This window comes from Rhinolophus hipposideros (genome assembly GCF_964194185.1).
Source record: "Rhinolophus hipposideros genome assembly, chromosome: 12".
In the NCBI taxonomy this organism is placed as follows: Eukaryota; Metazoa; Chordata; class Mammalia; order Chiroptera; family Rhinolophidae; genus Rhinolophus; species Rhinolophus hipposideros.
In genome coordinates, this window is record NC_138058.1 from 746,176 (window position 1) to 766,961 (window position 20,786).

Consider the following 20,786-nt stretch of genomic DNA (forward strand, 5'->3'; position numbering starts at 1 on the left):
TTCTTCCTTTCACAGACTGAGACAACACTTGGACTCAGTTCATATCAACAGAAAAGGTAAGGAAGGAATATATATATGTGTGTGTGTGTGTGTGTGTATATATATATATATATAATAGTCTATACAATTTTGTAGACATAGTTAGGTACTAACAATTTCAGTTCCTTCTGGAGGATTCCTGCCATGTGCTCCTTCACCATTTTCTGGGTGAAAAGGGAAAAACATTACAAATGCCATTACATCGTGTATTTCAAGTGTTGTGTAGGCGAGAGCGGGGGTAAATCTGCATTTGCGGGTGGTGCCTTGCGTGGCGTTCCTCCCCATCGTCCCCGAGGGCTTCTCCTCGAAGCTGAAACCCCTGGCTTCCGAAGTGGGTCAACCTTGTCACTCCACTGCCTCCCATGGCTCTCCCTGCCATCTATGGACGACCATCGCTGTCCCCTGTATCTCCAGGGGTCTTTCTACCTGCGGGCCCCAGAAGAGGAACTGAGAGCAGGAAACCCAGTGTCATGACTAAAAGACCCGCTTTAAACACCTAAAATAGGGGAGTTGTTTGACCTTCAGGTAGTAGGAGAATCTGTATATGCATGTGAATGTGAGGACACCTTCCCACCTCCAAGTCCTTTGGTCTTCTGGTGGCTTCACATCTGTTAGGGAGACAGTATGGAGAACGGTACTGGCCTGCTTCCCTTTCGTGTCCCGTGCGAGCCTGCGGCTGGCGTCTGAAGGGGAAGGAGAGCTCTGTGAATTGGAGATCCTTAATGTTGGAGTACGTCCTACATGCAGGATTGTCCTCAGACCAGTGACATTCAGACAGCGTCAACAGAGAATTTTAGTTTGAGACAGAAGTAGCAAATACTCAGATAAGGCAACTCAAACTCCATAAGTGTGACAGTACCCCTCCTTCAGCAGCCATTGTTAGGCTGTCTCGCATCTGCCGTTCCTGGCCCTACTTCCCCACTGCCCTGCCCGTGGGGACTGCCCTGCCCAAGGGACGCTTACTGCCGTCAGGCCTAGACCGCTGTGCTGCTGGGATTAGAAAGTGTAACGGCGCGCTCCCAGCCTCCCCACACACTCTGGGCAGACTGTTCACAGGCCATGTCGAGTCAGCCTCATGCCACCTTGGCTGAACCATCGAAGCATCCCAGAACTCTCTGGCCATCTTGAGCCAAATAGGTGAGGAGAAAAGCACATCTGTTACCTTGTGCTTCTTGATCCTTTATTCCAGCAGTTAGGAAATTAGCTATGGACTCATACTGGGTACATTTATGAAAATGATGTTATTCATCCTGATCAAGGTCTGGGCTTTAGTTATTTTCGTGGTACAATAAAGAATTTCTGTCAGTACATAATGATATTCTGATCTCACATTCCACTACCTGTTAGCTGCAGCTGTCTAACAAACCCCCTAAACGTAGTGGCGTAACCAGGCATCTTTCTGTGCTGTCAGACTCCGCAGGTCAGGAATGTAGACAGAGACAGCTTACCTCTGCTCCGTGGGGATCAGGGTTGGGGGGGGGGGTGCTCCCTGGGGAGACTGCAGAGCTGGGCGTGACTCGATGGCTGCGAGCTGGAGGCCTGATGGCTCGCATATTGATGCTGACTTGTTACCAGGACATCAGCTGGGCCAGAATGCCTACATATGGCCCCTCTGTGGGCCTTCTCATAGGCTCATTTGGGCTTCTCACAGCACTTGGGCTGGACGCCAAGAGTGGACATCCCCGAGAAAACCAGTGAAAGCCCAGTCATCTTTTATGACCTACCCTCTGAAGTCGTGTGCTCTTGATTAGCCAGTCACTTAGCTTGGCATGGAAGGATTCAAGGCACTGAGGGGATGGGGCAAGGGGAGGATAGTGACCCCCACTTATTGATGGCAGGAATATGGAAGGATTTGCAGATACATTTAAAACAATCACAACTCACTTTTCTTTTCTGACCAAGACCATTATTGGATAAGCATTAAGTTCAAATTGGTACGTAACAGCCTGTGGGTATGGAACTGGATTGGGCACCAAAATGTGTGAGTCAGTGCAGCTGCTGTAACAGCACCACATAGACTGAGCAACTAAACAACAGACGTTTATCTCTGCCAGTTCTGGAGGCTCTCCGGGCGCCAACAGATTTGGTTCCCCAGTGGGAGCTGTGTCTGCCTTACATCCTTACATGGTGAACGGAGAGAGGAAGTAAGCTTTCTGTGTCTCTTTTAGGGGCACCAGTGCCATCGTGGGGGCCCACCCTCATGACCTCATCTAACCGTAATCACCTCCCAAAGGCCCACCTCCACATGCCAGTACATTGGGAGGTAGGGTTTCTACATATGAACGTTGAGCAGATACGATTCAGTCTAGAGCAACATACAAACCTAAATTGAGATTTTAGCCTCTTATCAACCCACCAAAATCTTAAACTAAAGGGCTGCACTTGTGAATTACCTTTAATAAGTCAGTTCTTGAAAACATGTGACGTTGAGCAGGTAGAGTCTCCGAATTTCCCTGGCACGTGATGGTCCGACATGGGAAGGATTTGGCCAGTTCCTTTGTATGGGCTCAGTGCTCCACAGGCAGATTCAGCTCTCATTTAAACATGAGTAACTTCAATGAAAATGTGTTTGTGAAATGAAAATACAAAATGTGTAGTTGCATAACAACACAAATTGTAAATGTGTAGTTGTGGAAGAACAGAAATGACTTTTTTTTTTTTTGGTTCAGATACAAACTATTCTATAAAAGTGTCAGAGTTTGGGTTTAGTTTGCAAATTTCACTCAGATGAAAGTTACCAAATAGAGATAATTCTAAACAAGACACCCTAATAGGTTGTCTTGTTGAGCCCCTTTGTGTGACACGAGGAAGCTGAGACTCTAGGACCCCAGGGATGTGCCCAAGGCCAAAGGGGCAGTGTCCCCGATTGCCCCCCAGTGCTGCATTCGCTGACTTTTTTCGTATCGCACTGTGTTCACTCTTCTAGCCAGTGTTCTAACCAGGAGAGGACTCTGGGGAGTTAGCGGGAATTGGGGGACACTGGAAAGAGGAGTAGGGACGCCAGTGAGACTTGTGGAGGGGCAATGCCCATGACTGGGAGCACATGAGAGAGGATGAAAGAGGTCGGCTTGCAGGTTCTGAAGGTGTCTGCTCTGTACTCGGGGCTCCTGAAGGACCGTGGGGACACCGCTGCTGGTGACATCATAAAGCACATGCATTGATGAAGTAGCAGAACGCAGTCTACCTTGCGACAGAACGCAGCACACTTGGCGAGGCCCGTAGAATCCAGTCAGGAAGGCCTCAGGCTGCAGTTGTCAGGGATCACGGCCCCTGAGACACGCCGGGTGCGGCACCTGGCGGGTGTCTCACGCCCCTCCTCAGGGCAGTGCCCAGGGCCCAGGTCGCAGCTGCGGTGAAGGCTGGCTTCTGGCTCCAGAGCTGGTCTCCACTGGGGCAGCATGCCGGCCGCCTCTACCAGCCTCTCCTCGGGCCACCCCAGCGTCACTGAGCATTAGAAATGGCCACTGCCCCTTGACCTGCTGGAGTCACTCTGCGTCCACATGCTGCCCCAGAAGCCAGTAGTTCCAGCCCGGCCTTTCTCATATAGCCTGTCCCAGCTCTCCCGCGTCAAAACTCTACTCTGTAGGTGAGCCATACCCGCTCCAGGGGGGTCTGTGTCGTGAAAAGCTAGTTAACATAGTGATGCTCTAGCTGGTGGATTGTACGACAGTGAGGCCGCCTCCTTCCCTCCCCCCACACTGTTACCTGCTTCAGTTCTGGGCGGCCTGGGTTCCAGTGGCTTCCAGGACATTCTGCCAGGGAAAGGGCTGCTGCTTTCATGACCTCAAGATTGTGGGCAGCAAAAACCATAGAAAACCCAAATTTCCTGGGGTACTCTCTTTTGCTTTTCTCCCCCACCTTGTGGCTTACCCTTTCTAATTTGTTTTAATACCGCTGTGAGTTACATGACGGAATCTTCTTTAAAGAGCTGCTGGCCGTGGTGCAGTGCTGGCTGTGCACACAGGACTTATTTGAGTTGAACACAGCATGTTACAATCAGTACCAGCACTAACTTCACTCCTTTGGGACAGGAGCTCGCCTGTTATGGATGTCCTGTCCTAGGATTGTGGAGCCCCCATGCGGGAGGTGAGAAACCAAGAGCCCTAGTTCATCAGCAGTGCGACCTTAAGAAAAGCTTCTCAGCTGCTCTGAGCATGGCTTGCGTTTGCATACTGGGGAAGACAGTTTCTCTGCCTGCAAACCTTACCTTATGACGTGTTACGTAAGGTGGTAGCGAGGGTCAAAGGAGAAGACTTATTGGGATAACAGTCGTTGGCAAACTTGACAATGTTATTGAATGGAAGTTGTGGGTGTTTGCTCATTTATTTGGTCAGTCATTCAGCAGATACTTGCTGGGATCTTTAAGAGGTGGTGATGCAGTAATTGCATTTGTTATCTGTTGCCGTGTATTAAATGACGCCAAAGCCAGCAGCTTCAAACAGCAAACATTGACTCCTTCTGTTTCTATGAGTGCAGCGTCTGGGAACAACTCAGCTGAGGGTTGAGACGCAGCATCTAGTCCAGACGTCACAAAGCTGCCCGCCTCCAAGGGCCAGGCCTTGCAGAGCCCCTCCAGGCCAGCTCGCTCGCATGCCTGCTGGCAGAAGGCCTTGGTGTCCGCTGGCCGTCAGGGTTGGGTTTGAGTCTTCTACTTTCCCAATACCGTGGATTGAGGAGTCGGTTTTAGGCTGTCTTCTGTCTCCATTGAGTGTTCTTGGCTCCCTTGTCAAATGTTAGTTGACTCTGTGCTTGGGTTTATTTCTGGGCTCTCTGCTTATTCCATTGGTCTATGTGTCTGTTTTTATATGAGTCCTTTTACTGTTTTAATTACTATCGCCTTGTAGGATACTTTGAAATCAGGAAGTGATTTGTCCAGCTTTGTTTTTCTTTCTCAGGATTTCTTTGGCTCTTCAGGATCTTTTGTGATTTCAAATGAATTTTAAGATTGCTTTTCTATTTCTGTAAAAAATGCCATTGGAATTGTGCTAGGGACTGTACTGGATCTATGACCGGCTTCCGGCAGTGTGGAGGTTTTAACAGTATTAACTTTTCCAATCCACGAAAGTAGTGTAGCTTTCCATTTACTTGTATCTTTTTTAGTTCCTTTCATCAGGGTCTTACAGTTTTCAGTGTAGAGATCTTTCACCTTCGCGTTTAAATTTATTTCTATGTATTTTATTGTTTTTGCTGCTATTATGAATAGGATTGTTTTATTTCTTTTTCAGATAATTTGTTAGTGTAAAGAAACTCTACTGATTTGTGTGTTGCTTTTGTAACATGTAACTTTACTGAATTTGTGCATCAGGATGAATGGTTTTTGTGTGGAGTTTGTAGAGTTTTCTATATGTAGAACCACGTCATCTGTAGATAGAGACAATTTAGTTTTTCCTTTTCAATTCTGTTGCCTTTCGTTTCTCTTTTCTTGCCTAAATGCTCAGCTTAGGACGTTCAGTACTATGCTCAGTAGCAATGATGAGAGTGAGCGCCCTTGTCTTGTTCTGATCTTAGAGGAAAGCTTTCAGCCTCTCATCATTGAGCATGATGTTAGCTGTGGGCTTGTCATATGTGGTCTTTATGATGTTGAGGTACATTCTTTCTACCCTCAATTTGTTGTGAGTTTTTAATCATGACTGTATGTTTAATTTTGTCAAATTCATTTTCTCCATCTAGTCAGATGGATCATATGACTCTTATTCTATTAATGTGACGTTTCACATTTATTGATTTGCATATGTTGAACTATTTTTGCATCCCAGGGATAAATCCCACTTCATCATGGTGCATGATCCTTTTCATGTGCTGTTGAATTCAGGGGTTTCTGTATTCATCGGGGATATTGGCTTATGGTTTTCTTTTGTAGTGTCTTTTGTCTGGCATTGGTATCAAGGTAATGCTGGCCTCACATAATGAGTTAGGAAGTGTTCCCTTCTCTTCAATTTTTTGGAACAGTTTGAGAATGATTGACATTAATTCTTCTTTAAATGTTTGGTAAAATTCACCAGTAAAACTATCTGGTCCTGCACTTTTCTCTGTTGGGAGGTTTTTGTCTCCCAAGAAAACTTGTTGTTTGTTCAGGTTTTCTATTTCTTTATAATTCAGTCTTGGTAGGTTGTATGCTTCTAGAAATTTATCCATTTCTTCTAGGCTTTCCAGTTCATACTAGTTGTTTATGATTCTTTGTTTTTCTGTGGTATCAGTTGTAATGTTTCCTCTTAAATGTATAATTTTTATATTGGGTTCCTCTTTTTTTCTTTGGTGAGTCTAGCTGAAGGTTTGTCAATTTTGTTTATCCTGTCAAAGAACCAACTCTTAGTTTTATTAATCCTTTCTATTGTTTTCCTGTTCCCTATTTCACTTATTTCTGCTTTAATCTTTATTACTTTCTTCCTTCCTTGGGCTTAGTTTGTTCTTTTTCTAGTTCCTTTTTTAATTTTATTGGGGAATATTGGGGAACAGTGTTTCTCTCCAGGGCCCATCAGCTCCAAGTCGTTGTCCTTCAGTCTAGTTGTGGAGGGCACAGCTCAGCTCCACGTCCAGTCCCGGTTTTCAGTCTTTAGTTGCAGGGGTGCAGCCCACCATCCCATGCGGGAATTGAATTGTTATCTTGTTGTTGAGAGCTGAGCTCTAACCAGCTCAGCCATCCTGCCGCCCCTTTTTCTAGTTCCTTGAGGTATAAAGTTACCTTGTTTGTGATCTGCCTTTTTTCTTGATGTATTCCTTTATTGCTCTAAACTTCCCTCTTAGAACTCTTTTCCATCATCATCCCATAAGATTTCATGTGTTATGTTTCCATTTTCATTTGTCTTAAAATACTATTTTATTTCCATTTTTGATTTCTTCTTTGATCCATTCATTAGTTGTTCAGGAGTAGGTTGTTTAATTTCCATGTATTTGTGTTTTCCAGTTTTCCTCCTGTTACTGATGCTAGTTTTATACCATTGTGGTCAGAAAAGATACTTGCTATAATTTCAGTCTTCTTAAATTTGCTGACTTATTTTCTGGTCTAACACATGATCTGTCCTGGAATGTTGCATGTGAACTTGAGAAGAATATGTATTTTGCTGCTGTTGGATGAAATTTTCTGTATACTTCTCCAGCTTCATTTGGTCTGTATTTTTCAATTCCACAGTTTCCTTATTGATTCTCTGTCAGGATGATCTATTGTTGGAAGAGGGGTATTAAAGTTCCCAACTATTATTGAATTCCTGTTTATTTCTCTTTTTAGTTCTGTTGGTATTTGCTTTTATATACCTGTTTAGGTGCCCTGATGTTGGGGTGCATAAGTATTTATAATTTTTATGTCTTCTTGATAGATTGACCCCTTTATCATTATATAATGACCTTCTGTGTCTCTTTTGACCGTTTTTAGCTTAAAGTCTATTTTGTCTGATATAACTATCCCTGATTTCTTTTGGTTATCATTCGGTTGATATATTTTTTCTATGCTTTCACTCGCAAACTGTGTGTGTGTTTAAAGAAAAAGTCGGTCTTTTGTAGGCAGCATATCTTTGGATCTTGTTCTTTTTCTTTTTGATCCATTCAGCCATTCTAAGTTTTTTGATTGGAGAATTTACTCCATTTTTGTTTAAAGTAATTATTGATAAAGTAAGGACTTACTATTGCCATTTTGTTAATTTTTTTCCTGTTGTAAGTCCATTGTTCCTTCTTACCTCACTGTCTTTTCTGATTTATGACCCTTTGTGGTAGTATGGTTTGATTCCTTTATCATAATATTTTGTGTAACAGCTACAGATTTTACCTTGGTGGCTACTATGAGGCTTACATAAAACTCCCATTTTTAACATTCTATTTTAAGATAATAGCTTAACTTTGATAATATACATAAACTTTACGCCTTTACTCTCCCCCTCACATTTTAATATCAATTTTACATATTTTATATTGTGTGTTCAATAACAAATTATTTTAGTTTTAGTTATTTTAATACTTTTGTTTTTAACTTTTAAACTGGAGTTGTAAATGAATTAGCACCACAATCACACTGTTAGAGAATGTGACTTTGACTATATACCCTGTTTCCCCGAAAATAAGACCTAACCGGACAATCAGCTCTAATGCGTCTTTTGGGGCAAAAACTAATATAAGACTGGGTCTTATACTACTATAAGACCCGGTCTTGTATAACATTATGTAAAACCGGGTCTTATAGTAAACATAATAAGATCGGGTATAATATAATTAATATAATATAATATAGTAATATGATTAGTATAATACGATACGATACGATACGATACACCGGATCTTATATTAAGTTTTGCTCCAAAAGACACATAGGAGCTGATTGTTCAGCTAGGTCTTATTTTCGGGGAAACACGGTATTTATCATTACCAGTGAGTTTTACACATACATTCATGCTTTTTTAATGTTCATTCGCATCTGCTTGGGGAATGTTCTTTAGCATTTTTCAGAGGGAAGGTGTGGTGGAGATGAACCATCAGCTTTTGATGGTTCAGGAAAGTCTGTATCTTTCCATCACTTCTGAAAGACAGCGTTGCTGGGTGCATTGTTGGTTGGTAGTTGGTTTTTTCCCCCCAGTATTTTGCATATGTCATCCCACTCTCTCTTGGCCTGCAAGGTTTCTTTTGAGAAACACTCCTATATTCTTATGAAGGTTCCCTTCTAAATGATGTGTTGCTTTTCTTTGCTGCTTTCAAAGTTCTTTTGGTTTTGACAGATCCATTATAATGTGCCTCAGTGTAGCCTTTTTCAGGTCCAACCTATCTGGGGTCCTTTGGGTCTTGTAAATCTTAACGTCCATTTCTTTCCCCAGGCTTGGGGTGTCTTCTTTCATTATTGCTTTAAATATATTTTCTGTCCGTTTCTCTGCTCCTTCTGTGATTCCCGTAATACATTATTTTTCTTGATGGTATCCTTTATGTTCCACATGTCTTCTTCACTCTTTTTCATTCCTTTTTCTTTTTGCTCCTGTGACTAGATGATTTCAAATTAACTATTTTCTACTTCACCGATTCTTTCTTCTGCCTGGTCAAGTCTGCTGTTGAAGCTGTCTCGAATTCTTCATTTCAGTCGTTATATTCTTCAGCTCTAGGATTTGTTTGGTTTTTAATTTCAGTGTTTTCTATTTTTGTTGCTCTTCTCTTTTTATTCATGCATTGTTTTCCCAATATTGTCTAGTTGTCTGTGTGTTCTTGTAGTTCACTACACACATTTAAAAGGGTCATTCTTAATTCTTTGTCACACCCTTCATAGATTTCTTTAAGGTCAGTTTTTGGAGCTTTATTAGCTTCCTTTGGTGGTATCATGTTTACCTGATTTGTCATTCCTTGCATTGGTATCTCTACATTTGAGTAAGCAGTTCTTCTTCCAGACTTCGCCATTTACTTCAGAAGAGACAATCCTTCACCACTCAGCTCAGCTTGGGATGCTTGATGGGTGAGCTGGTAGTATCTTTGCATAGGTGGGGCTTGCTCTCAGGGTCTCTGTTTGGCTGACGCCACTTCCCAAGCTCCGAGTTCAGGGGTTGCTGCTGTCTGGGAGCAGTTCGATAGCACTACTGACTTGGTTCCCTGTCCACACACAGCTGTAGGACGGGCTCCACAGGGTCAGACTCTGGTTGGTCTTCCTGGTTGGGCAGGGCTGGGTGCTGTTCTCAGCAGGGGCAGGGCTATATTTGATTCTTTGCCTGGGTCAGACCCTAGAACAGGTTTCATAGTCCTTACAGCCTGATTCCTGGAGACCCAAATCCAGCAGAGCTGCTCATCGAGCTCCCTGGCCAGATGGGCAACCAGCACAGCTTTGCAGGTAGACTGAGCCCCTGACTGCGTGCCTCTCTGCACAGGTGCCATTGTGAGCAGGGCTGTAGGATGGGCCACACAGTTTCCCACGTGGTTTGTTTAGGTCTCCTGGCTGAGTGGGGCTGGAGGCTGTATTCATCCCTCTGTGAGCCTTTGAACTTACTTCCCAGCCCAGGGGACCATAGGACATAGTCTGTAGCTGGTACGTTTGTTGGTTAGGGACCCAAAGCAGGCAGAATTGCCCACCAAACTCCCTAGCCAGACAGGGCCACTGGCTTGGCTTGGCTGTGCAGATCGGCGCAGCCACTGGCTGGGATGTCTGCTTGAGTGCTGGTGAAAGCAGTAACGCAGTGAGCCAAGAACCAGGAGCTGGGTGCTATGAGCCCACCCTCCCTTCCCCATCCCAGTCTGATCTCCAGTGTCCATGCCCACAGATTTGCCCTCGTGGATCACACTGCAATCCCCGAGTGGGCCTTCCAGAAAGTGACCCACCACACTGGGGGAGCTGAGGTTACCGTGGGCTCTCCCTTTCCCACTGGAAACACCATAGGCCTTAGGGGGTCCTTTCAGTGTGGGCTGTGCTGGCCGGGTGGAGGAGTGGGGCGGTCAGTGTAGCCCTCCTCTTACCATTTTCTGTGTGGTCCTTTTGGTCCCTGTGATCCCAAGAGGTCTTCAGCCTCACCCCCATGTTGGGTTTCACAGTAGGGGTCTTGTCTGTGGATGGTTGTGAGGTGGTGGTCTCGTGAGGGAGACTGGAGTCAAAACGGCATGTGTTGTTGTCTTCATTGTGCCATTGCCCATAAGACACCAGTAACAATAGGAAAAGGACAGAGAGAAAAATTCGCAGGAGACATATTTGCTGAAGGGCATGTGTCTAGAATACATAAAGAACTCTTACACCTTACAACGCAATCATAAGACAACACCCCAGTTAAAAATCTTTGAACAGACCATTTACAAAAGAAGATATCTCATTAGACAATAAGTAAAAAGATGTTCAACCTCAGTAGTCCTTAGAGAAATGCAAGTTTAAGCTAAACTGTATTTATAGGAGAGTATGTTATGTAGGAGTAATCTATATCATTTCTCTGAAGTCACTGGATTTTTTTCTTTTTAGCTTTCTCTAGTAAAAATCATATTGGGAACAATTTTAAACTGTTGTTGAGTGTGAAGCATTTACTTACTCAGATGCTTTTCCCTCCTTACTTCTGCTCGAAATGCTTATTGTGGATCGAGATACAAAAGAGTAGTTCCCAAATGTGAGCATATATGTGAAAACACTGCTTTCTGCTTCCAGACTAGATGTAAGGAACCAGATTCTGGGGGTGGGACCCTGGACACTGCCCTTCTATAAGCATTTAGGGGATTAAGGTGTAAGCAGAACATAAACAATCCTTTAAGAAACATTGGGCCAAAGAGTACCTTTCGTTTAGATAGTAACTGCCCCTAGGAAAACATCTTGAATTTCCTAGTTGAAACAAAAGCTCCAAGAAGGCCTGTGCTTTATTTGGGAGCTGGTTGCTTAACTTTGATCTGACAGTTCTCTAAAGAGCACAGACCATGTCCTGTAAGGTTTCTTGTATCTCTCTACTTGTTCCCTAGCTTCAAGTCAGAAAAGAGTATATTCATCTCTTTCTCTCCAAATAAATAGTTAACATTTTAGTGCAAATAAAAACATTGGACTGAGACATTCAAAACAAATACCATCCCTGCAGAAAGCATAAAATCATGCATTTTATTATTATAAAATCTCAGATTCTGTTTTTTGAAATTGCCAAAGGGTACTGTTTTTCATACTGCTTCTTTCCCCCTTTATTTTTCAATATTTTGGATTTGTAAACATTTGCTTTCTGTTAATAAATCACTAAACAGTGTCATGTCCTTCTAAATAAACATAGTAATTCCCTTTCAATCAGTATGGATACATGACAGTTATGTTATTGAATTTTTAGTTTTATTAAAATAAGATTATACTTATTCCAACTTTTGTTGTAGCTGCTCAAACATTAAGCTGTTCCTTAAATATAGATTTGCCATTGCTTTGAAAATCTGCATTTATTTAGGAGGGAATTCTCTTTTAAATTTTTTTCCCTCTGTCTCATATTCTGTGGGCATGCTGTAAATATCACGGTAACAATTGGTGGACACCACGTCTGTGGAGCATTTTATGGGCTGTCTCAGCCGACACGGCATGAAAAAGGAAAACAAGAATTGGAGGTTGATAGGAAGAAATAGAATTGTTACTTGCAGATGATTTGTCTACAAAGATCAGTCAAGATAGTGGTTATTTTGGCAGCACATACAGTGATGGGAAAATCTAAGAGAATCTATATACAAACTTACAATTAACTCACCAGTGACCGGGTCTGAGATCAGGACACATAATCAGTAACATTTTCATACTAAGCAGTAACCATGTATATATCCAGCTGCCTACTCGACATCTCCACCGAGATAAGACATCGCAAATTTAAATGTCTAAAACAATCCACTTGAACTTGGACCCATCTATATCCCTTCCAACCCACTCCTCCCATGTCAACTCTGTGTGTCCAGTTTCTCAGGCCTAAACCTTAGACTCAAATCATCCTTGATTCCTGTCTTTTCCCTCACACCTGTGGTCTGCAGCTTCCAGATACATTCATAAAAGCACCGTTTCTCACCAGCCGCCCGTGCAGTCAGCCTTGTTCACGTCCAGCCCTCTGGTCTGCTTGCTGCATGGCTTAGGGGCTTCCACTTCAGGGCGCCTCCCTCTGCTCTTCACACGGCAGCCAGAATTAACCTTTTCCCGTGTCAGACCGTGGTATTCCTGGTGAAAAAACACTGTCGAGGCTTTTGTTATGTTTAGAATAAAACGCAGACTCCTCCAAGGAGACCTGGCCTTTGTGCCTCTGGTCGCAGCGCCTCCCTCCTCCAGGCCTACCCTGCGCTCTGGCCGCGTCTGCCCCTGTCCTCAGGATGCCAGGTGCGTCCTCCCCCCTTCCCAAATCTCCCCCGTTACAGTCTCCGCTCCAGGGTCCCTCCCAGAGAGGCCTTCTCTGATTCTGCTGTGTGTGATTTGTCCTTGTGTGGCCTACGTCGTGGTCACTTCCTTTGTGCCGTGCTGCGATGGTAGGGCCGGGAGAGCGGGCTCTGGCTTTCTTCCCGGAGCCCCAGCAATGGACAGCCCCTGGCATTCAGTCTGTTTGTGTTCGATGAACAGGATGTATTTTTTTTACCTTGTCTGGCCACGTTATACATATTCCATATTGGGATATAGGCTCTCAGTTCTGTGGCAGATAAAAACTATACCTTAATTTCCTTTGTGTCTGGCATCTAACAGTGTCTATATGTGAATTACTGACTCACACATTTACTTTATGCATTATATTATTTCCCCTTGGTTGGATTAAGATTTTGTAGAAGTTTGGTTTTCACACCATTAGAACTGATGAGCTGATCAGTATCTCTTGTTTTAAAGGAGCCAGGTGTCCTATTAGAACATGGCTAAGAAGAGCCGAGATCAAGAGTGGATTCTTACCCCTTACTGCACGTGGCATCTGTCTTGTGAGGAATTGTGCCTTCTCTGTCCCAGTGTCTTTGGTTCTGTGCTTTAGAAAAGTAGAATTTTATGTTTGGTATTTTCCTTGTTTGTGTTTGTCATCTTTTACTTGGCGTATATAGAGGGATTATTATCAAGCAGCACTGAGGACTCCTCTGAATTGGTAGGGCTGAAAACTCCTTTGGGCTTTGTTACTTCTAGCTCATTTATTCCACTACTCAGACTGTATAATCTTTAGAGCATCGAGTTAAAGCTAAACTTCCTGTATGTTCATATTCTGTATGCCCTTTTCTATTTCATGCATGTCCTCTGTTTCCTGAATGAAATTACTGTATCGTTTTGAAGCTTGTGTTCTTAGGAATTATGGTAGTGATGAAAATAATCATCTCACAAAGGTGAGGTTTGTTCTTAGTCATTTCTTAAAATGCAACAGAAAGATAAACATCCGCTATTTAGAAATTTCAGTGGCTGACTGAATTTCTGACTTACTCCATACAGAAACATGACTATAGGTATGTGAGCCCCACCCCCACTCTGGGGCCCCAGGTCATTTATACTTTACATCAATGTTAGGTCATAGTGATGTCTAGGAGGTTTGCTATTCCAAAATCTGTTTCAGTGGGAAGTTCTAATATCAGATAGGATAATTAGAAATGATGTAAGTATTTAGGCCAAGATTCATACAGCAGTATGTTCCAGACTCAGATTAAAAAGATATTTCAGTTCTTAGAAATTTCTATCCCCAAATTCATTTTTATTTAGTTCCTTTGCCACTCTAGTTACAATGTCATTATGTTTATTATATATATATATATATATATATATATATATATATATACACATTATCTGCCAAGTATGTTTAGTTGCACTGACTGTTCTTCATTGTACACGTATCAAAAAATCCAGGTGAGCATATAGGTATATTGTTATCAACTATATCAACCAAAATAAATTTCAACATTCAGTCTACCCAAGCATTTTTTGTGTTTGCATACCTTTCAGTAGGAAAACTCCTATTATTTCTTAGCATTTTTAAAAAACGCAACATTTTTTTAATTTTCTCTAATGAAAAAAAAGTAATGCACATTCTTGATAGAACATCGGACTCCACTTTTTGTAGTGATACTTTCTCGTGACAACATTTAAGAGTCTGGTTTTGGTTTGGGAAAATACTGTGAATTACTTCTGAGTTGTTTTCTTTTTGCTTGCAGTATATCTCTGTACCGGGGTAATTGCAGACCTATACGATTTGAACCACCAATGCTGGATTTCCATGAACAGTAAGTTCACAACGTTCAGACCATAGTTTCCCGTTAAACTATTCCATGTATTTTAATATTTTATTTGTGCATTTGTCTTGCCTTTTGCCTATGTTGTCTGTATGAGAAAGTTAATGTTCCAGTCGTCAGGGACACAAATGATACTGAGCATGGTCTGCAAGTGGGAAGAAATATTACAACGCTAACATGTAAATTTAACTTGAGAAGTTTGAAGATTACCCACATATTAGAGTGTGATTCAGAGGATCTAATCTTCAGACCCAGCATACAGTATAGGTCACCTTTTCTGATGAGCACTTCATTTCCATTTTTATTACTTAAATGTTTCCTTGTGGCTACAGAGGATCTATTATTTATTTGTTTGATGCATGTGCTTTTCAAATTTGTACGTCGCCAAGTAAGTAGTACTGTCACAGCCCAGAAGGGCAGACAGACGCAAATCCTACAGAAAGACATGGCTCGGCCGCAGCCTGGCCTCCTCAACCATGCGTCAGGCTCACCTCCCACTTTTCGTCTCAGTTTGCACATTTCACAGAGGGGAAAACTAGTCTTCAGCCACATTGGGTTCCATCCCAACTTAGCAAGTGGAGAAAGAGAACATCTTAAATGGTATCTCTGCTAAAGAAAGCAGTGCCTCTTGGTAAATTAGCAAGAATTCAAAAGGAAAGTGGGGTGCGTAGCGGGAGGTGGGGGGCGGCCATATGTAAATCTTTTCTGATTCAGTAAATGAAAGCTGTAATTTTCTTTAATGTTGTCAAAGCTGTATTTAAACGTGTCTCACTATGGTAAATATAAGAGGTTTAAATAATTTATTTATAATTTCAAACCTAGCATCATCAAATACATGTTGTGCTCGTACAAAACCATGGTGATGGAGTGGTTAGTGTTAGAAGTAGGAGCTGTCTGATAGCAATTCTGTCTTTTCAGGAGGTTATAGTGTCTGTCACAGAGATTCTCACGGATTTTTGGGGTGGGTGTGCGGCGAGAAGTTTGCACACTGCTTTGTGCACTTTAGATGGTCAGTATTTGGGAATAGGCATTATGTAGGTAAAATTGACTTGTATGCATGAGGTTAGCAGACCGTCATGTTCAGATAGGAAATACATCTCTATTCTGCCCTGTAAAACAGGTTTAGGTACAGTGTTGAGATTGCAAGAACCATAGAGTTCCTAATCCAGTCACAATAGTTTATCACATAGTGTCCTTCCATTAAATGCAAGATATTGAAATATGGCATGTATCCTGATCTTAACAAGAGTGTTTATTATTTTTAAAATAATGACTTTTTGCTCCAGTAAAATTTTCTTTGAGTATGTTCCCTCATTCTCGAGTGGATCAGAATAAAACCAGGTAAACTTTCTAAGATTATGGCATGAGCAGTATGAGGGTACATGGGCATTATGAGAGGGGGACAGAGGAGCTTGGTGCACAATACCAAGATTTTTAGTCTAAAATAGTATATTTACTTTGAAAAGCTTAGCAGTAACCATTCTAGAGAGATTGTTTCCAAAGTTATATCCAACTGTTTTTCACTTCATTCTTTGTTGTTTTGAGGGAGTTTTGCAAATTTCATGCATCCCTCGAGATAAAGACATTTTCAGGTATACAAAATACCTGACTTGGAATTGAGAATTCCTGTTTTTGTTAAGGTCTAGAATCGACCGCCCCTCAATTGGACAGACGACACATGCGATAATGCAAGTCACACAGCGAGGTTTATTTCCAGCTAGCTGGGGTCCGAGTATCTGCCCGACGCAGCGGGTTTCAACAAGGACCCCGAGCACTCAAAGCCAAGGGTTTATATAGCATTTTTAAAACATCCAGTAATTTTCCATAGCTTCAAAGAGTATACATATCATGGGCTTGTACCACATTCTGGGGATTTGACAAGATAAGCCAGCTTGTACCCCACCCAGTCGGCAGTTAACAAGATAAGCTCTTTTCAAACAGGGCATCTGGTCCACACCCTGTTAAGGTCATCCAGAAAATGGCTTCCTTTCTTACGCTAACCTACTCTTAGATTCTAAATTACCTGTCCTTCAGCCCCTCAAATATTTAATGGAGAAATCGAGGTACAGTCCTCAAGTTTCTGGACCGGCAGCTTTATCATGGCTCTTCAGGAACAGATGAGAAATGTGGGCTTCTTCCTTCCCCTCCCACATGTGTGTGCACACAGTGCGTGTGGCTCAAGGGTTTCGCAGGCACCCCCCTCAAAGTCCGTATCTGGACCCTGCAGAGCTAGTGCGGAATTGTGCCCGAGGCCACAGGTTACTGAATCACCACCGTGAAACTTACTGGGGACTTGCTTACCACACAGCAGTGTGTGTCCACTGTAGTAAACTTAGAAGATGCTTCCCAGGAGGAAGAAGAAAGCAAAAAGTTACCTACGATTCAACCACTGAAAAGCATGAACATGAGCTTGTATCCCTCAGGTTCTTTTTCTATGTGTGTTTGTTTATTGAGTTATAAAAACATAATCATGTTTTCTGAACAGAAACTATTTTATAACCTGCTTTCTAAACAGAATCTATTGCACATTCTTTTTTCTTCCACTGAATTTTCTGTTACATTGTTTTTTGGTATCAGAGAACATCAAGTTTTATGGATACATTTTTTAAATTGATTTATTTTTTTAATTGAAACTTTTTGTTCTTATAATCAGTGCTGAAACTAATGATTTAAATACAACCCTGACTGTTTCCTCAGGAGAGAGTCCAAAAAATGGAATTGTGAGGTGAAAGGATATGCATAATATAGAGGTTTTTAGTTAGTAGTTAGGCTAGAGAATAATTTGGTGTCATGAACAAGGAGAACTGATAGGAATAAATGAATTAATCCATGACTAGAGAGGAGATAAATGGGATTTCTTTAAGAGACTGGTGCTGGTCTTGGAGAAATCTGCTGAGCTGAGAGAAAATAGGAGGTCTGCTGAGAACGTGTGAATGGATAGATGAGCTCCAACACACACCAAGCAGGTCAGGTAATACAGGGAAGAGGGTTGCGAACAGGAAAGCATGTAGTGGTCACACTCTGCCCCCTGAAGCAGCAGATGCACGTACTGCTGCAAATTAGAGGGAACAGGAGAAGAAAATCATCCTCCCATGATGGTACGCTCCACTGTGTCCGGTCTGGGTGCACCGCATGGCGGGGTGTTACCTCACAAATGTAGAAGTGGATCTTATAAAAGTAGGAGTTGGACAGACGGCTTCAGTCAGAGACATGGCTACTGTCGGAGGTAATGTGCACGCGCAGGCACGCGTTTGCGTGTATGGAGTCTCCTCGAGCAGTCAGCTCACACCACTGTGGGAGCGAGGTCAGAACCCAGGGTGGGCAGGGGCAGGCAGAGGAAGGGAGGATGCTGAGTCGGCCGGTCCCCAGGGCACGGGCTGACGGGACACCCAGGGGCACATCCACGGGCACGTCCTGAGGAAGCTGAGCACTGGCAGCATCAGCTGCTATTTGGGGTCTCTCAGCTCAGGCGGGGCCTAAGCTCTCTTTGCAAGGCCCGTCTAGGACAGTCACCCTTTTAATTAACTTAAAGTCAACTGATTAGTGCCCTGATGAGCATTGTGGGAGCTGTAGGGAGCGAGGAGGACAGCGCAGGGTTAAGAAAGAGCAGCCAAGAATAGTGTGCAAGCAGGGCCAAGGGACTCCAGCTTCAAGGATTGAGCCCCAAATAGGGCCTTCGCTTAGCTTTAGGCATAGCTTTTATTACTTAGGTGGGGTAGTAAAGGAGATAAAGCTTGTCAATCTCAAGATCTGTGAATTCCATACACTATAACAGGAAACTGATTCAAGCCAGTCACGCTTGCGTGCAGGCAGCAGAACCATAAGTCTCTGGATGTTTGTACTTCCCCAAGGGACAAAACCTGTATGCATATGAATAGGTGGAGAGCACATCACTGAATCTCTTCCCCTGCAGGTTGTAGGAAGGAATGCAGCCACCGAGGCAGAGGCTCTCCTTAGCCTGGGGAAGGTGGGGGGCTGTGCCCACCTCTATGAACACCGTAGATTCTCCTGTTGGTCCCCACGCGGCTCCTCCTGGTTTGGGTTGCCCCCTCCATGGGGAGTCTTACCTGCCATTGGCTGACCAGCCGTCTTTCTGGGGCCAAACAGGGTGACATAAGGTACAAGCACAAAGGTGAAGCAAAATCCCTGAAAGGATCGTCTCACAGACTCTCCTTTCTTTAGGGGCAGGTATGAGGAGACAGATGGGTAGGCAGCCGCGTGGCAAGAGATTAGGGGCTTTAAATGTGTGCACAATCTCTTCCCAGCAGCACTCAGTGTTTGAGAACTGGGAGAAGGTGTGTGTATGCTACCCCATGGCTGCTGCCCCTCCACCTTCCAGCTCTCTGGAGGGGCTGTGCCTGGGAACCCACCCTCAGCAGGAGTGGACCAGAAAGGGAATTCTGGGGGCTGTGGTTCAGCCCAACCAATTGATTGTCACAGAGCCACTATAGGAATGGAAACGAAGAGGTTCCTAAATTTAGAACTTTGCACTCTGGAAAATCAGAGGGGTGTGAATAAAAGAATTTCCCTGGCATTGTGTACTTTTAGGACAAACAAAATGAAGTACATTTTCACTGCAGAAAGTAAATTATCAGTGGGTCAGGAAGGAAGTGATTGCTAAAGGAAATCAGATGTGTTAGGACATATCCTCTTTTAAAGTACTTGCATGTTTTTTTTCTTCCTCACTATAAGAAGCAAAAAACTTAGTTGATTGAAATTTTTTCCTACATTGACTACTTTTCCTTCTGCGTCCAGAAATTCCTGCTTTCTTCAATGACTGTTAAGATTATAGCATTAAGAATGTTACTAGGATAAGAATCACATTATAATATCGCCATAATTATAATATCGCCTGCCTGTTAGTTACCTAGTCAACATCCACTCCCGCCCCCTTTTTGTTACTACAACCCCAGTGTTTTCAGCCATCCAGCCCTTAGGAAAAGTGACCCTGCTCCCAGCTTGGGGAATCCTGATAAATACATGGCAGTTGTAATAATCCCGTTCTTGTTTGTGATCAGTTCAGGGTAGATGTGACTCCTTCTACCAGTAATGTGAGCTCAGGTCTACTAAAGGATTCCTGGGGGAGGATTTTCTTTTCATTCTAAAAAATAGGTAGAAGAAAGAAATCCCTCCCTTCCATGCTGGGCACTGCCTGCGCGTGATGCCTGGGGTGAGCACTGTGGCAGCCATCAGTCACAAGTGCTCGTTTGAGGCAAAGCCAGCAAGCAAAGCTTCTCACGGGACAATGAACACAATTTGTGCCCTCAACCATGTTATCCAACTGCTGAATTATTCAGCCCAGAACACCCACCTTCAGATCTTTTTGGGAGGTGACACTTACTAGTCTTGCTTTCCTGATGTAAGGTACATGGCTTGCTGACGTGGCCTCCTCTCAGTGTTCTCTCCTCCACCTTGTGACCCCCTCTCTGTTTCCCTCCTGTGTCCAAGGCTCCTTTTTCTTAGTCTCAGGATTCCGCTCCTGTCTGTCCCCTAACGGGGGCTGCTTCTCTTTCCTCAGCCCTTTTCGGCCATCTCCCCAGTTTCTTACGAGGCGCTTTCCTCCACGTCTTTGGTGTATGCCTGTGTTCTTCCCTCCCCCATTACTCACTCATCTAGAGTCCCCAATAATACCTTAACCTTGTGTCTGCTTCAGTATTTCCAGTCTGAATGGTGCCAACCGGTCAGCAAAACCCGAATCCTAAAGCTTCCTAGGTTCCTTCCTGCCTTCAAAGCATCCGTCCCTCCCCCACCAGATCTGTTCTCAGAATCCTGTCAGTTTGTCATTCCGCTCTTGTCTGACCCTCACTGCTCCCCTTCTCCTCCTTCTCATCTAGACTGTCACCCCATACCTGCCATTTCCAGTTTACGATCCGTACTGTCAACAGAGAAATCTCTTTACTATCCATCACTCCTCCCCCCAAAATTCTCTAATGGTTTCCTAATGTCTACAGGATAAATGCTAAATGTCTTAACATAGAATCTGCCCTTTGTTTTCTCATGTCACCCCACCCTAAACCATACCTGTGGGGAACTGTTTGCCATGTTCTGAAATACCGATCTTTCTAAGATCGAAGCATGTTATACATACTTTAAGAGTCTCCCCTATAAAGTGAATTTTTATGGGAGCTTTCTTACAG

At 43.3% G+C, this 20,786-nt stretch overlaps 1 protein-coding gene across 2 annotated transcripts in view; it reads left to right on the plus strand.

Annotated features, from left to right (window-relative positions):
• The window catches only part of TMEM131 (transmembrane protein 131), a 174,562-nt gene that overhangs the window by 55,629 nt on the left and 98,147 nt on the right, over positions 1-20,786 (plus strand). For both annotated transcript variants that reach the window (XM_081068933.1, XM_081068932.1), the window contains exons 3-4: positions 16-56; positions 14,572-14,640. In XM_081068933.1, the coding sequence (XP_080925059.1) occupies positions 16-56; positions 14,572-14,640 (110 nt within the window). The remainder of the gene's footprint in view (positions 1-15; positions 57-14,571; positions 14,641-20,786) is intronic.